Source organism: Petaurus breviceps, unplaced genomic scaffold (assembly GCF_028583685.1).
Source record: "Petaurus breviceps papuanus isolate PSGF00001 unplaced genomic scaffold, PetGlider_PUasm1.0 154, whole genome shotgun sequence".
In the NCBI taxonomy this organism is placed as follows: Eukaryota; Metazoa; Chordata; class Mammalia; order Diprotodontia; family Petauridae; genus Petaurus; species Petaurus breviceps.
The window spans coordinates 10,599,176-10,617,759 of NW_027185715.1; the positions used below are offsets into that span (position 1 = coordinate 10,599,176).

The 18,584-nt window shown below is 39.2% G+C and overlaps 1 protein-coding gene across 4 annotated transcripts in view; it reads left to right on the plus strand.

Annotated features, from left to right (window-relative positions):
- Positions 1 to 18,584, plus strand: part of RASSF3 (Ras association domain family member 3) — a 203,406-nt gene that overhangs the window by 140,177 nt on the left and 44,645 nt on the right. The window contains exon 1 of one of the 4 annotated variants that reach the window (XM_069080837.1): positions 13,196 to 13,343. The exons of the other annotated variants lie outside the window; for them this stretch is intronic. Coding sequence (XP_068936938.1) covers positions 13,326 to 13,343 — 18 coding nt within the window. The 5' untranslated portion in view covers positions 13,196 to 13,325. Of the gene's footprint in view, positions 1 to 13,195; positions 13,344 to 18,584 lie in introns of those variants that run through there. 4 annotated transcript variants of the gene reach the window in all.

Here is an 18,584-nt window from a genome sequence, read left to right on the forward strand (position 1 = left end):
ACTTCATTAGGGAAGATATTCCCTCTGCAAAGTTGGATTTGGTGGATGAATAATGATTAATAAATGTATTATATATAAACTGCACTAATAATTCACAGAGTACTTTAAATTCGTTAAAGTGTTTTCTGCATAACCACCTAGTGAGGTTGTTATCCCCTTCTTACAGATGATGAAACTCTGGAACATCACATGATTTGCTTCTGTTCAGTAGTTAGTAAAGTGTCAGAGGTGGCTTTCAAATGCAGGTCCCCTAACGCTATGTCTGATGCTTTTTTCCCATGCCACGTTGAATTATATCTCAATATTGGGTATGTTATTCAGAGAGTAAAGGGTTGAAGTAAGCTTGTCTCTCATTCTCTGCTTTTCTGTTCCATTGGAGGTTTATAATTTGTAGGACACCCTGGTTAAAGCCAAAGAGAAACTTAGGTTGGAAGGATGGACACAGGGATTAGGTTGAGTTCAGAGATGGCAGCTATTTTAATACTGTTACGTGGGAGCCTTGGCAGGTGAGAAGTAGGCTTTCCACACCATTGATCATCCCTTAGGGTGCTGCCAGGCTCTCAGTCTCACACCTTCTGACTTTCTCTCTCTCTGTCTCTGTCAGTGCTAGTGGTGGAACCATGTCCATCTGTGGTCACGGGTGAAATCTGGGTAACTTCCCCAGAGAGTCCTTGACATTTTTCTTCTACCACTTTCAAATCGGACTTTTCACTTCATGTTTCTTTTGAATCTTTCCAAATTGTTGTGAGGGAAGTAGAGCTGAAAAAAAAATGTAAACAAACATCATTGAAATTTCTTTTTGGGAATTTGGAAATGTCCCTTTAGAACATAGTTTAGAGATCTTTAACAGAAAATTAGAATTGACTGTATTGGAAAATCCGTCCTTGGTGATAGTTGAGTTGGGAATTACCTTGGCATAGGGACCAGATTTTGGTTATGATTAATCTTCTATGGATGATGTTAGTTGAGGTTTATTGGCAGTTGTTATCAGAACATGGAAAAAACATTTACTGTTTGGGAGAGGAAAGAAATCGGAGATGTGTTTATCTTGACAAGCTTATAGTTTGTAATGTGACATGATAGTTGGGGGAGAAATGATAGCTATACTCACGTATTTGAAGGAGAGAAAGATTAGATTTGTTCTGTTGGGCCCCGAAGGGTAAAACCAGGAGTAGTGACTGGAAAATTGGGAAGAGCCATATTCAGGTTTGATTGATGTTAGGAAAAACTTCCTGGTGATGACAACTGTCTAGGAGTTAAATGGGTTATCTTTAAAAAGTGTAGGGTGCCCCTTCTTTCGAGGTCTTCAAACAGAATTTTTGACTACTATCAAGTATTTTATGCTGCCCAGTGTTGGTTAAACTAGATGCCCTAATGAGGTGTCTCAAAATTCTGTGATTCCAATGTATGTCCCAAACGGGAATATATTGTTTCTGGAGGTAATAGGTTCTCTTTTGCCAGAGGTCTAAGCAGAAGATAGATGACCATTTACTCGAGATTTTGCGGAGGGCATTGTACAAATTGTCCTGGACCCTTTGGCAGTCTGGGGAAACTGACAGACCCCTCTTTCAGCATCATGCCTTTAAAATGTACCATAGGATTACAAAGGAAGCCAAAGGTTAGTGAAAATAAAGTTAGTGTATTTTCCCCCATCCAAGTTCATGGACCCTCTGAAATCTATCCATGGCCTCTTGAGGTGTCTGTGTGCCCTAGGTTAAGAATCCTTGTTCTAGAAGATCATTGGGAATCCCCTACTTTTCCAGAATATGGCGATCTTGTAAATGGCTGCATATCCTGTGAACAAATGTGTATGAACAGGACAAGAAAGTCAATATGGTGGGTTTGAGTAGAGGGTAGGCCTTGGAGTCAGGAAGAATAGCAGTGAAGTCAAACTTTTGGCACTTTACTACCGTGTTTCCCCGAAAATAAGCCCTCCCCTTACTGTGTAAGATTCCTCTAAAAATAAGCCCTTCCCCGAAAATAAGCCCTATTGAGATTGCTACTGTGGTGAAGGTGATCCCCTGCGCTACACGCTACATTACGGTACCCTCTGTGTGCACCGTCTTCCCCCCCCCCCCGAAACGCACGCTGCGCCCCGAGCTGCATCCAATCAGAGCTGCAGCAGTGAGCGCGTCATCCTGTTCTTCCCCAGTGATTTGCTTATTGAATAAAGAGACATTTTTTTGTTCACATTTACCTGTTTATTAAAATTGCTGTCAATGTTCATTAAAATAAGCCCTCCCCTGAAAATAAGCCCTCTGGTGTTTTTCTGTCCAAAAAAATTAATAAGACAGTGTCTTATTATCGGGGAAACACGGTAGCAGGTAACTCCAGTCAAGTCATAGCCTTTCAATGCCCAGAGTGTTCTCCATGCCAATGAAATCACAGAGGTGGACCAAAAAGATTATTTTCTCTGTACACTGTTTTCTGAACCTCATATTGGGACATCTGTATGTCTCAGGAAGGATGCGCCTTTTAAAGTCTATGCCCTTTTCGGACTGTTTCCAGGATGTATGGTTGCTATAAGTGCATGGGTCAATGAATGAGGACCTGGAAAGCTGGAGTTTGAAAGAAGAGAATTTTCAGGCAGCTGTTAATGCCGTTCAAAGGGGGTTGATTATTCCCAGAAACATTTTTTGGTTTGTTGGGGAGTGGGAGAGAAGAAGGGGGAATTAAATAAAGGGGGACTGAGAGATAAGTGGGCAAGGCTATGAAGGCTATAGCATATTTATAATAATTTAAGAGAAATAAAACTTTTCCTGTTAGATTATTTACCATATAAGCTAAAAATGGTTTATGGTCACTTGTTTACTACATAAATTCAGCCAGGTAAAGAGGGCTTGAAGTGGATTATTATGGTTAAAGATCTGCTGATCTGAATTCATGCTCTTAATTTAAGCTCTGTAGGAGCTTGGGTCTCTTACACACACTTAAAAAAACAACAACCAACCAACCAATTTAAGTATATAAGGGCTGCTACAGAGGCTTCATGGACATTGTAACCATGAAAAGAAACCCAGATCCTGTTACTTTCTGGTTTGCTCTCTACTCTTAGCTCTGGTCATGAAAATCACAATCCATAGAGAGGAAGTTTTAGGGAAATTAAAATGTTAAGAATGATTAACTCATTGTGATTTGCAGGATACAGATCTTTTCTCCCTCTTTCAAAGAAAGAAAAATAGGGGGAAAAAAAAACAACTCTGAAATTAAACCACTGTTTGTTTCCATATGCTTTGGCTTTGGGGAATTATTTGCAATTTGCACTTTAAAAGGCAAAGAAAAGAGAAAGCTTTGCTCTGCCCCTGCTTCTTACTCAGAGTATGTATACAGAGAATGTATACAGGGCTCAGGAATGCTATTTGGTATGAGATAACCACCCAGGGAAATCAGCTGCTCCAATCTGGTTTGGTTTTGTTCTGTTTTTTTTCAAATCATGAGTAACTTTAAGCTTACATTCCATAAGCATAGCTCATTCTGCCCTTAATCTAATTTCTTGGGCCCTTCTCCTGCTGGTGCTGATTAAAAATCAGGGTTTAACTTTTACCTTGGAAAAATTCTTGGCAGTATTTGAATCCTTTGGTCTTTAGAGAGGCATGTGAAGACAGAGGAAATAGTTTCTTGGCTTCCTAAAATTCCAGAAGCATTCTCTTGTCTTTTTTCCCCCACTGCCAAATCAGATATTAAGGGCAGTGAGATGGAGTGTCTGGAACGGCAATGTTTCTAGTTTCTGTTCCTAGGTATGGTTCAACTAAAAGTGACTAGATCTCTATCACCTGCTTATCTTTAAGCTCAGATGAGATTCTGTGTGAAAATGGGCTTTGCAAATGTTGAAGCCCTATATAAACATCATTTATGAGGGATAGTTTAGGGTGAGCTGTGTTCTCAAACTCTCCCCACCCCGACACAGCCCCTTTCTCTAGCTCATTTTACAGATGAGGAAACTGAGGCAAAGAGGATTACATGACTTGTCCAGGGTCACACAGCTAGTAAGAGTCTGAGGTTGGATCTGAACTCATGAAGATGAATGCTCCTGATTCAAGGCCCAGTGTTCTATCTACTGTGCCACCTGGCTGCCCATTTTTGGCCTAGGGATGCAGTATGTAGTATGTAGGAATGCATGAGGTGGGAGAGGGCTTGGGGAAGATGGGAGAATGTCAGAAAGGGTGTGTGTGTGTCTGTGTGAAATATATGAAGGAGAATAGTATGAGAGAAAACCAGAGAGGTAAATTGTAGAGAGCCTGGAATGCCAGGATTTTGGAGCCCCCAAGTTGTAAAGGTTCTGAGGATTTCAGATAGGAAGGAAGTTCAGTGACCGTGTATTTCCACCTCTTTCAGAGCAGGATTCTCCTCTGAGTCCTAGCTAGCAGTCATCCAGTCTCTGTTTGAGACCTCTAGTGATGTGGCATGTACTGCTTCTTGAGCTTGGGACCTCTCTAAAGGTTCAGAGGTTTTAGATTGACCTGAAGTTTGCCTCTTTGTACCTTCATAGGATCATAGATCCAGGGCTGGAAGAGACTTTCTAGTCCCATCCCCTCATTTTTTATGGATAATGAATCCTAACTTTATTCTTAAACCTACCCCTGTCCCAAACTTGCCTATGTCCTCTGAGAACACTGCCATCTTTCTAGTAGCCACATTTGTCCATTAAATGAATCTAATTGTGCCCTCTGATGCCAAGGAGAATAAGTCTTAAGTCTTCTGAATGACAGCTCTTCAGATACTTAAAGACAAATGCCATGTGCCCCCTAATCTTGTTTTAACACTTGGTTAATAATAATCATTTTAAAAAAACAGCTAACATATCTCACTCTGTGTCAGGCACTATGCTAAATACTTTACAGTTTTCTCATTTGATCCTCACAACAATCTTGGGAGGTAAGTGCTATTAAAAAATTAATAGTATTTTTTTTTCCCCAATTCCATGTAAAGACAATTCTTAACAGTAATTTTTAAATAAAATTTAAAGTTCCAAATTTTCTCTCCTCCACCAAGAAGGTAAGCAACTTGATATAGGTTACATATGTGTGATTATGTAAAACTTATTTCCACATCGGTCATGTTGTGAAAGAAGAAACAGTTTGTAAAACAATTGTAGTTTGCAAAAGGAAAAAAAAAAACAAAAAAAAAATAAAGTGAAAAATAGTATGCTTTGATCTGCATTCAAACTCCCATCAGTTCTTCCTCTGGATGTGCATGGGATTTTTCAATATGAGTCTTTTGGAATTGTCTTGGATCACTGTATTGTTGAGAAGAGCTAAGTAAATCATAGTTGATCATTGCGCAGTGTTGCTGTTACTGTGTAAAATGCTTTCCAGATTCTGCTCATTTCACTTTGCATCAGTTCACGTAAGCCTTTCCAGGTTTTTCTGAAATCTGCCTGCTCATCATTTCTTATAGCACAGTGGTATTCTGTTGCATTCACACACCACAACTTGTCCAGACATTCCCCAGTTGATGGGCATCCCCTCCATTTCTGGTTCTTGGCCACCACAAAAAGAGCTGCTACAAATATTTTTGTAATGTGGGTCCTGTTTCCTTTTTTATGATCTCTTTGGGATACAAATCTAGTAGTATTGCTACATCAAAGGGCATGCGCAGTTTGATGGTAAATGCTATTATCATCCCCATTTTACAGATGGAGAAATTGAGGCAAACAAGTCAAATGACTTTCCCAGGGTCACACAGCTAGGACATATCTGAGGCTGGATTTGAATTCAGATCTTCCTGATTCCAGACCTGGCACTGTGTTTACTGGCTATCTAGGTTTTAGAATTTGAAGGGCCCTTAGAAATCATCTTGTCCAATGATGCTTCTATGAACTGGTTTCTAGTCCTTTAACCAGCCTAGTTGCCTTCTCTGGATACATTCCATTTTTGTCCACACTTTACCTAAAATGTGGCATCTTGGACAATGAGTTTGTGCTTTATTTATCTTAAATTTTATTTACTTATTTATCTTTATTTATCCTGGAATTTGTGAAGAGTCAGTAAAGGTCTTTTGGACCAAGGGAATAAAAAGTAACATGATCTTACCTGTGCCGTAAGAAGATTGTTTTAGCTCTGCTATGTATGGAAGGATGAACTGGAAAAGTGGGTTGGAGGGGATAGGGTGAGAATTGGAGCAGAGAGGCCAGTTAGGAAGCTTGGTTAAGTGCTAGGTGTTAAGGCTGCTAAAGATTAGGGGGACCCTGAAAGGGAGGAGGGAAAGATAAAAGGCATGTTGTCAGGTTCAAGAAGAAGCTGAGGGCTTGGCAGTGATCTTTCTGCTGCCTCACCTGCTGGAAAATTGAAGCAATAGCTAACACTGGGAGGAGACTATTGGAGAATGAGAATATACTCCCAACATAGTTATAAGATCTTGCCAAATACAGACCACATACCTGCCAGATCTATTAACATTTTTTTCTCTCCCTGTTCCTCTCCTCTTAGAGAGAGAAATAGAGTGAGAGAGAGAGAGAGAGAGAGAGAAAGAGAGTAAGGGAGAGAGAGAGGGAGGGAGGGAGACAGAGGGGGAAAGAGAGAGAGAGAGAGAGAGAGTATTCCTCAAAACGAGAATTTGATTTCAAAACATACATATGATATTTATATACATATGTGTATATATTTGTTAATTACATATCAAATAGGGCTGACTATATATATTTGATCCTCAAAACAAATCTATACACATATATATTATAACATTAAAATGTATATATAATTATAGTATATTATACTGATATAATAATTACAAAACATGCATGGTCATATATTATACATTAATATATGTGTATAGATTTGTTTTGAGGATTTATATATGTCTCTCTCTCTCTCTATATATATATAGTCACTAACGTCACTAACATTATTTGGTACATATTAAAGCTTTCTTTGTGCTCTCATTTCTCACAGCCAACAAAGAATAGAGGGAAACAAATTCTTGAGAACATCAGGTTTCAAATAGACTTGTAAAAAAAAGCAGTACATGGTGATACTATGACATGTTGTATGCATAGGTGGTATGCATGTCTTCTCTATTGATGGATTTGAGCTTTAGGAGGAGGAAGGTGGGAATCTGTTCAGGTGTTTATTTCAGTTTCTGAGTACTAGTTTAGGGATTGTGGTCAGAGAATGTGATGACTGTTGGTGGTGATAGCTCTTCTTTTATAATCAGTCCTGGTAGGTTTTGTTTTGTTTTGTTTTGTTTTTTGGAGGGGAGAGGCAAAGCAATCAGGGTTAAGTGACTTGCCCAAGGTCGTACAGCTAGTAAGTGTCTGAGGTCGGATTTGAACTCAGGTCCTCCTGATTCCAGGACTGGTGCCACCTAGCTGCCCCTGTCTTGGTAGTTTTAAATGTCATCACTGAGTCACTGGTACTGCACTGAACTTAGATAGTTTATCTTTTCTTTAGTTCACATTTGTTTAGGGTTAACGGATGTCATGGTGGTTGAGAGTGATATTACCCTCTAAATCTGAAAGAATGATCTCCAGATTCCTAAAACATTTGTTTCATAAGCTTCATCTTATTAAACACAGTTTGTTCTGAGAGAGCTCCAATAGATGGCCTCATTGAGAGAGTAAATAACAATCTCCAAGGAGCCATATTGAAAATTGTGGAAGACCATTTTATTTTTAAAAGATGGCTTACAGTTGGCAGAAAGGTAGCAAGTTGAGAAATCCACAGGGAAATCTTTTCGGAATCTTGTTATGTCGCCAGATTGCCAGGGGACTTCAGTGACTAGAGGACGGGAGTGTGAGACTGACCTCACTCCAATGCAGTTCATGTGCAAGTCAAGGCATCACATTGGTGATCTCATTGGTTTGCTTTGGAAATGAACAACCATGTAGCCAGAAAGATTTCTTCTTTTTTGAAATTTCTCTTTTAAATTTTATCATAAACTTAAACATTAAAAAAAAATGAGCATTTTCTTTTAAAAAATTAAATAAATTTATTTATTTACTTTTAGTTTACAACATTCAGTTTCACAATTCCTTAAGTTCCAGATTTTCTCCCCCTCTCTCCCATGGCAGCATGCAATCCGATATAGCTTCTACAGATACGTTCACATTAAACATTAGTCAAGTTGTGAAGAAGAATTACAGCCAATGGAGTGAACAATGAGAAAGAAGGAACAAAACAAAGCAAAGCAAAGCAAAAAACAGAGAGCAAGCAGTTTGCTTCCGTCTGCATTCAGACCCTGCGATTCTTTGTCTGAATATGCATAACCCCTTCCATCATGAGTCTTTTGGAGTTGTCTTACACTGTTGGGAGCCCAGTCTATCAAAGTCAGTCATCACAGATATGACGCGTCTGTAATGGTGTACCATGTTCTCCTGGTTCTGCTCTCCTCACTCAGCATCAGTTTATATAAGTCTCTCCAGGTTATTATGACGTCCGTCTGCTCCTCATTTCTTTAAGCTCAATACTATTCCATCACAATCATATACCACAACTTATTCATCCATTACCCAATTGATGGGCATCCCCTTGATTTCCAGTTCTTTGCCACCACAAAAAGAGTTGCTATAAACATTTTTGTACATAGGGGTCCTTTTCCCACTTATATGAACTCTTTGGGATACAGCCCTAGAAGTTGTATTGCTGGTTCAAACGGTATGCACATTTTTATAGCTCTTTGGGCATAGTTCCAGATAGCGCTCCAGAATGGTTGGATCAGTTCACAAATCTACCAACAATGCATTAGTGTTTTAATTTTCCCACATCTTCTCCAACATTTAACAACAAATGAGCATTTTCAATCTACATTGTAGACAAGAGGATAGTGCATGAAACTAAAATTTTTTAAAAGTATATAATAAATTGAACACGTCACTTTCAGAGCTGTCATGTTTGCCTACAGCAACATCTGGGCCTTTTGTTCTCCTTTCACTTTTTCTCCCCACCCATCCATAATTGGAAAAAAAAAAAGAAAAAGGAAAGTTTAACAAATACATATGGTTAAGCAAAACAAGTTCACACATTGATTGCATCCAAAAATGTATACCAGAGAGATTTCCTTTGGAAATTCTGGTCAGTTGCTTTCCCAGCATCTCAATTATTTGTGACCGGTTGATCTGCTCACTTAATCAACAGCTGGATGATTGTAAATTTCTGGTTCCCATAGGCCAGTGTGAAAATTCTTGAGAAGCTAAGGAAGCTTATTTGGAGAAACTAGAGATATTCTATGCAGGCCATGATAGCCTAGGGATTTGAGCTCTGTATCCTGCTTTCTTTGAGAAATTCCTGATGTTGCCAGGAAAATGAAAGTGATAAACCCTAGAATGAATTAGATTATTAATTTGCCTTCATAAATCTCTTTCTGAACTGGTTTTCTCTTTCCATGAATGTTGACATTTTAGTGAATACAAAAGTCATCTTAAAGGATCATGAGCAGGCCTTGAGAGATTATCTCTCACAGAAGTACTTAACTTGTGTCCCATGAACTTGGTTTTTAAAAATAGTTAGGTAACTGAATTTAGAATAACTAATTTCTTTTTCTAATCTGATCAGTTTTACTTTGCACTTATGAAAACATTATTCTTACAATTTTTTTTGGCAAGCTTTACCAGCCTGCCAGAGGGGTTCATGTCACAGAAAAGGTTAAGAATCCCTGATCTTTCCCAACTTTGAATGGACTGTCAGTCAGGAATCATTTCAAGGTACCTACAGTCACTTGAATTAACTGCTAACAGAAGAAAAAAGCTCTGGACTTGAGAGTCAGACCAACAATCTAATACTAAATACCACTACCTGGTTCTGGGACGCTGGGGCATTTCCCTTAACTGCTGGACCTTCCTTTCTAAAAGCCTGTGAAATGTCTGCACAGACCTCACTGTCATGGGATATTAGATTTAGTTAGAAGGGACTTCAGAGGTGATATAATTGTATTTTACAGTTGAGGAAACTGAGGCCCAGAGAGGCTGAATGCCCTAACCATGGTGACACTGGTGTGGCAGGGTCAGGACTTGAAGCTAGGATCCTCTGATACCAAATCCATCACTCTCCTGACCCAGGTTACATATAGAATGTTCTTGAGGTCATTTTCAGTTCTAACAGGCTATGATGCTTAAGTCTAGAAATTCTAGGATCATCCAGAAGCCAGCATGGTTTCTAGAACAGCTCTCAGGCCCACTTTAATGGGTAGTTAAACAATTTGACATGAACATACTAATGTGTTCCTGGTCATCCATTTGTTGGCTTGCAAATCGGAGCTCTCCTAAAAGCAGTCATCTTAAGTAGAACATTTTGGCAGCAGTGTTATCTGTGTCGAGTTATGCAGGTGTGAGTGAAATTGGGGATCTACCAACATGATCATTTGGTAAACAAATCCTTTTTCCAGAGGGCATAGAGAAACTTCTGCTGAGATGGAATGATCAAATAGGAAGCTGGGTCAGAAAGCTGGCTTGGGGACTTTAAATGTGTCATAGGTACATATACGTGTGTATGTGAATGTACACAAAATATATATATAGTGTATATATATATACACACACATATTCAAGCTTTAATAGTTAAAATAGCACTAAAACTTTTTTTTCTTTTTGGAAGGGGGAAGGCAGGGCAATTGGGGTAAAGTGACTTGCCCAAGGTCTCGTGGCTAGTAAGTGTTAAGTGTCTGAGGCCAGATTTGAACTCAGGTCCTCCTGACTCCAGGGCTGGTGCTCTATTCACTGCACCACCTAGCTGTCCCAGCACTAAAACTTTTGGGACACCCTGTGTGTATGGTATATGTGTATAAATATATAAAAATGTATAAAGGAGTAAAATTCTACATATGATAAAACAAAAATTACATATTATATATTTATTATATCATTATATAATATATAAAGTACCTTAAAATTACATATATGACCACATATTTGTACACGTACTTGAATGTCTTTATGTATGCCTAAACACATATGTGTGTGTGTGTGTGTATATATATATATATATATATATATACACACACATACCTGTGCATACATAGATGTATATTCTAGTATAAAGCAGGAAGTGACCTAATATTTCCTTTACAGATAGTCAACTGTAGGCCTTACAAAGAGAAGACATCTTTTTTTTTTTTAAGTACTTGATAAATGCTTGCTTGTTCATTGATTCCAGCACTCTCTGTTCCAGTTGTCTGGAAAGTTGAGAATGTTCAGCCTTAGGAGACCAGCCTAGCTCACCACGAGCTTTAGGAACTATGCACTGTTTCGTCTCCTCAGTTTTGTAGCCTGGATGGTGGTCTTCTAGTATCTTGGGGGGAACCATCACGGTGATCTGAGATCTTGCTGCTTAAAATAAAAAAAAGAAGGAAAGAAAGTAAAGCATGGGTCTTCTTCCTGTAAGGCCTGTAGTTTACTACCTATGAAGGAAATACTCTAAAGGTCATTAATTAGTTTATCAAAGCCTTCAAATCCTATATGATCATTTCTATGGAAATAGGATGTGTTGGCTACAGTCTCAATATCATGTTCAAATTGCAGAACCACATTACTGATGGAAACTGTTTATAAAGAGATTCTTCTGCTATTTCTAATAATAGATTCCTTTCCCCCCTCCCCTCTCCCCATTTGGACCAACTCCCAGACAGACCAGGCTTATGTGGAATTTTGCTCCTTACCAAGTAGCAAAGCATTTATATTGAGGGTCCCTCCAATATATGTTTTTTTTTTTAATGGAACACTTGCTTTAACTTTCGGGAACATGTGGACCCCTAGTAGATATAAACACGAAACATGGATTTCTCCCAGTTTAGAATTGATTGAATCTAAGCCATTTCCCTACATTTTATTTTATTCTGTAATTCTTTGGTTTTATGAGCCTCTTCTGTTTTTCCTTGTCCCTGGCACCCCTCCACCCTTCACCCCTCCTCTGCATCACTGGTTCTCCATCTTTAGCCTTCCCCTATACAGAGGCTAAGGAGGTCTGGCTGGCTTCTTCTCCAGAGTGAACTCAGTGAGGATCTCAGCAGTGTTCCCAGCCTTGTTTTCCCTTGGTTTTCTCTTTAGCCAGCTTTGCATTGCTCACTTTCAGGGACGCCCTCCTTCCCTCCCCTCATGCCATTTTCTTTCCTTCTCCTAGCTGGGTAAAAAACTTAAGTATTTTCTTCATTCTGCTTTTTGTGGGTTGGGAGTGCCATTTCAAACCGGATTGCCATGGGAAGACCAGGAATAAACCTGACATCTGGTCCCCAAGAAAAAGCCTGGAAGGCTGTTTCCATCGGAAGTCCTTGGTGTACAGGGTGGATCAGGGTGGGGATGCTGGTGGGGAGCACCACATCTTCCATATTATTTTAGGAGACTTGTATCCTGTGCACTGCCTTTCTGTTTTTATCTTATGGATTCAGCTTTAATCACTCTTGATTGATTTGTATACTCCTGTGTGTGTGTGTGTGTGTGTGTGTGTGTGTGTGTGTGGTTGGAGTGGTTTGTTGGAAACAATTGCCCTGCCATCTTGCTAATCACTTCTTACATTTTTAACCTTTTCCTTTTTACTGATAGAGGCACCAGTTATAAATACAGCTTCTATAGGGAGAATTAGCATCGTACAGTGAAAATATGTTGGAATCAAGAGAGACTTATTTGAGTGATTCCTTTAATACTTAGCTGTGTGACCTCTCACAAGTCAATCAATCAGTTTGATGGACTGAATCTCTTAGGATCTTGGTTGTTCGGTCATGTCCATCCAACTCTCCATGACCCTGTTTGGGGTTTTCTTGGCGAAGATACTGAGTGGTTGGCCATTTCCTTCTCCAGCTCATTTTACAGGTGAGGAAACTGAGGAAAACAAGGGTAAGTGATTTGCCCAAGGTCACATAGTTAGTAGGTATCTGGATTTGAACTTGGATCTTCCTGATTCCATGCCCAGCTCTCTAGCTACCGCGCCACCCGCATGTCTCAAAAGAACTGCAGGAAGGTGAGTGACAGAATACCTGTGGGGGGAATAAGGTATAAAAAGACTGAAAAGGTCACAAGGGGAGGGTTATGAAGGGCTGTTAAAATCCAAACAAAATTTTGTATTTCATCCTGGAAGTAATAGGGAGTCACTGACGTTAAATTTAAAAGGAGGGTAGCGTAGTCTGATCTGTCCTTGAGGAAGATTAATTTGTCAGCTGACTGAAGGATGGATTAGAGAGGGGAGTGAATTGAGGCAGAGGGACCTAACCAGCAGGCTGTTGCAATAGTCTAGGTGAGGGCCTGTACTAGAGTGATGATAGCATGTAGGAGGGGAGAAAGGCATATGAGAAAGATGTTGGGAAGATAGAATCAGTAGGACTTGGCAGTGGGGTTGGATATGAGGATGAGGGAGAGTGAGAAGTCGAGGAGAATGTCTAGGGAATGACCCTGGGGGACTGGCTGGATGGCGCCATCTTCAACGGTAAGAGGGAAGTTAGGAAGAGAGGAGGGTCTGGAGGGACAAGTCCCCTAAACTCCGTGAACTTTAGCTTCTTCATCTCAAAATGGGAACAGTAATACCTGTAGCACCTGCTTAACAGGATTGTGTGTGTGTGTATGTGTGTGTGTGAAATTGTAAAGTATTTTTCAAATCTTAAAGTGGTTTATTATTATCATTACAGAGGGAAAAGTTATATTTTGGCTTATGACATATATATATTTTTAAGATGAAAGTAATGATTTTTAAAACAAAGAAGACGACTAAAACCTCTTAAAATTTTAATCCTTTTTTACAGGTTTACCTAGACCACTTTTTATTAACAAAACTGTAGGAAGTTAGTCACTGCCACAAGTTAACACCGCGTTAGAGGTACCTTTAAATTTTCCAAAGTCCTGCTTTGTGGACTGTTTCAGATGAACTGCTCGGGGACAGAAATTCATATAGCATTGTTCTTACTGTTTACAATATTTTCCTGGTTCTGCTCACTTCACTTTGCATCAGTTCATATAAGTCTTGCCAGGTTTTTCTGAAAGCAGCCTGTTCATCATTTCTTATAGCACAATAGTAGCTTCAGTTGTGTACTGTTCTTTGTGACCCCATTTGGGATTCTCTGGTTAATTTTACAGATAAGGAACTGAGGTAGACAGGATTAAGTGACTTGCCCAAGGTCACACAGTTAAATGTCTGAGGCCAGATTTGAACACAGGAAGAGGAGTCTTTCTGACTCCAGGCCCAGCTCACTATCCACTGCACCCACCTAGCTGCCCATCACAATTCTGTACTTGGTCATTCCCCTATTGATGGGCATCCCCTCAATTTCTGATTCTTTGCCATGGGATTGGTTTTTGTTGTCAAGGTGATCCTAGTTTGTTTGAATGAATATTCTTCTGGAAAGTTGATTTCTCTTCTCAAGGTTCACTTGGCATATGGAAGATTGGAACACATTTTCTTACAGGGAATTCCTAAAGATGATTTGAACATGACCTGGAGTTTGTTAGTAAATAGCTTGAAATTTACCCCATTGGGGCAGATCACTGCAAACTCAGCTATAGAGTAAAAAATAGTCAATGTGATCAACACTTGAATAAAGCAATTTAAAAAAAAACAAAAGCATTCAGATAGAGTCTTTACAAAAGAGGTAAACTTGTTGATACCATCAGATATTCTAGGGCAGGGTGTATGTCTGTCTGACAGGTTATTCATGTTCCAGTGTTTTCAGTAAATGAGAAGGACTAATATAGGACATCTGAACAAGGAGTGACATGACTTGGTATACTCTGGCCTAATTCTCAGAGGCACCATCATATTTTTACTGAAAAGAAATGGGTGTTAACAGTGCCATGTTGAAAATTGTTTGGATATACTCACAATTTTCCTACCTTACCCATTTAGGGATTCAGAATTTGATCTAGACCTAGGCTTGCCCAGTTAGGGAAGTTTGGTGAGGCCAGAGTAGACTTTGGACCTTCCCAAAGAGTTACCAGAACATTCCAGGATGTTTAATGAGATACTTTGAAGGGAATAAACACTATATATATATATATATATATATGTATATTTTTTTTAAGTCAGTTTTCCATTGTGGACAACAAGTTGTCTTGTCTCCACCCTCTCCTTCCTCTCAGTCCCTAATTTTTATTATTGTGAAAATTGTCAACCATGGGCTAAGTAGAGAGCCCATTTCCCAAAGTGTTGAGAATTTCTGATCCTATTGTATGTATAGTGCTAAGCATGTGGTAAATACTTTGTTGAAAATGGCCTTAGGCCTATGTAGTGTCCACCTTGGGGAGGCACTGTATTATATAGTGTTAAGAAAATTGACCTTGAAGTCAGAGGCCCTGGATTCAAATCCTGGACCTGTGTGATCTTTGGCAGAATCACTTAACCACTTTAGGCTACAAAATTAGGGGGTTGAATTAGATAGATGTCTTGTCTTCTGGCCCTAGATCCATGTGTACTTTATTAATTAGAAACATAATTGGAAAATGCTTCTAGGAGGAGCACCTGACTTATTAAAAAAAGATTTTGAAACTTTGTCTAACAGTTCTAAAGTTTCTTTTTTAGAGGGATTGCTAATAGACTTTAAAGTGTGGTTAACAGCAAGAAGGCCTTAAAGCCAACCCTAAAAACACACAGCAGTCATTAAACGTGGGCCTACATGGCTAAAATTAGGGGATTTGAATTCTCTTTGCTGGTTTTCTGAAGATTGGCTGCCCTAGCCACTGGCCACTTGCCTTGTTTTGGTGGTGTTGTGTTCATGTATTCACTCCTTATAGAGTTAGTAGAAAACCAAATGAACCTTTAACATTTATAAAGGAATTTTGAGAGGCTTTAAAAAAAATTGTGGTGAGCAGTCTTTTAGCTCCTTTACCACAGAGATCTGTATGAGATTTGAATCTTGGTTAGCATGTCCATTTTAAGTCTGTCATTGAATGAGATGTTCCTTTCCTAGCCTCTCAGTGAAGGTTGGCGGAGAGAGTCCTGTCTGCCAGTGTGGGAGACAGGTCTCCTTTATTTTATTTTATTATTATTTTTTTTAAAAGCAATCGGGGTTAAGTAACTTGCTCAAGGTTACACGGCCAGTTATTTCTGGGTGTGGTGCTGAGTATCTGAGCCTGGATTTGATCCAGGTCATCCCGACACTGGAGCCGGTGCTCTTACTCGCTGAGCCACCTGGCCTCCCTTAAGCAATTGGGGTTAAGTAACTTGCTCAAGGTTACACGGCCAGGTGTTTCTGGGTGGGTGCTAAGTGTCTGAGCCCAGGATTCGATCTCCAGGACAGGTGTCCTTTAGAACCTGGTTCAAAGATGATGTTCTGGGAAGTTAGGGTTTGTTCCACTTGAGCCCTGGGTTTGGATTCAGAGGGCCTAGAGTCTAACCTTAGCTCTACTACTTAATGCCTGTGTGATCATGAGTGAATTAATCCACGTTTTCTCAGCTATAAAAGGAAGGGTTTGGACGAGATGGCCCCAGTGTCCTGTCTAGAACTACCAGAACTATTCTGGTGTTCATTCAGAGTTAGAGTTTTTAACCTTGTTTTAAGGAAACCAGTGTAGTAAAACCTGACAAACCAAAGCCCAATTATTTTCCCTTATTTGTTGTTGTTCAGTCATTTTCAGTCACATCCAACTCTTTGTGACCCTGTTTGGGTTTTCTTGGCAGAGATATGGGAGTGGTTTGCCATTTCCTTTTCCAGCTCATTTTACAGATGAGGAAACTGAGGCGAACAGGGGTAAGTGACTTGCCCAGAGTCACACAGCTAGTAAGTGTCTGAGGCCAGATTTGAACTCAGGTCTTCCTGACTCCAGGCCTGGCCCTCTGTCCACTGTGCCACCTAGCTGCCACTTGAGCTGCCCTTGTTGCATCAGTCCAGTCTAGTAAACATTTAATAAGTGCCTACTGTGTGCCAGGCACTGTGGGTACAGTGGGGATACAACTTGTATAAAAGACAGTGTCTGCTCTCAAAGAGTTTATGGTCTAAAGGATTGTAAACTCTACTTCTATTTTATTTTTTCACTTTTTCAATTAACAGAAATTATTTTCTTTCCTCCCCACTGCCATCCGCATGGGAAGTAGTTGGGAGGGAATGTCTTATAACAAATATCCATAGGCAAGCAAAATAAACTTCCAGGTTCAACCAGACATATCCCAGAAATATGTCTCATTCTGCACCCTGATTGATTGACCTCTCTATCGGAACTGGAGGTACCATGCTTCCTCAAGGCATCATGGTTGATCATTGCATCAATCAGACTTCTTAAGTCTTCTGGAGCTGTTTGCTTTTTCCAAGTTGTTATTCTATAAATGGTTCTGTTTCCGCTTGCTTCACTCTGAATCAGTTTATACAAGTCTTCTCAGGCTTCTCTGAAGTTCTCATTCCTTACCTTACATTATCTTCACATACCATGATTTGTTTCCCCATTCACCAGGTGATGAGTATCCCCTTGGTTTCTGTTGTTTTGCCATCACAAAAAAGAGCTGCTATATGTATGTTCATACATATGCATACTTTTTTTCTTTCTTGGATCTCTTTGGGGAATAGGCTTAAAGTTAACTCTAGGTTAAAAGGTATGTGTAATTTAGTAACTTCGGGAGCATGCTTTCAAATTACCTTGCAGATAGGCTGCACCAAATCATAGTTCCACCAGAACTATACACATTAATGTTCCTACTTTTAGGAGAAAGACCAGTGACGAGAAAACAACCCTATAGTGTGGGGAAGAGGTCCTAGAGATTGTCTGTTCCAACCTTATTATTTTACATTTGAAGAAATGTATGCACAAAACCAAACAATTTCCAAAAATTATTGTGGGGTTACTAAATGCTTTAATTGCCTACATTGAGAAGCCTAGGGCTATTGCAGAAAAGGTAGCATGTAAGCGAATAAGGAAGGTGGATTTTGTCCAAGCTCTGACATTAAGCTATTATTTTCTGGAACAGGTTTTGGAGTCAGTCATTCTCACGTGTCCTATGCAGGGGAGGTGATTACCCTTCCTTCTGTTATTTGACCAGTTATATATTTATTCTTCTCATCTTGAGTTCAAAGCAGGGGTGTGCTGGTAAATGTTTAGTATGACTAAAAAATGCATGCGTGACACACTTTTATGTTTAATCTGTGTCATTACTATTTCTTCCATCACTTAAGTAGAGACAATCAATAAAACATTAAATCAAGCCCTGATTTGTAATGTTTGCCAATTTCCTAGATTCAGATGCTCATGTTAAAAATTTAACAGTCAGTTGGTTCAAGCTGACTTGAGCCAAAGATTATATTTGGATATTTCCTTGTCAATCACTAAAATTGCCACATTTTATCATGAAATAAATAGTTGGCTCTGAGTCAATTACTTATATAATAAACTAGAAGAACCTCTTTTCCCAAAAGAAACTTCTTTTTATCTCTCTGAATATCAATTTGTCCAAAAGTGAAAATACTTTTTTTTTTTGGAGAAACTGCTGAATAGAGTTCAGACTGGTTAATAGTAGCAAATTCTTGGAGTACAATCTAAAAATACTCTCACAACAACATTCGGCAGAGATGGCTTAAATAAATATCAGTTACTTGAATACTCAATTTACTAACATTGTAATCATAATTGTAGTTAGTTACTCCATTGATCAGATTTCTTAAATCTTTCAAAGCTGTTTTTTTTCACATTGTTATTATTGTGTAAATTGTTTTTCTGTTTCTCCTCAGTTCACTCTGGATCAATTCATATAAAT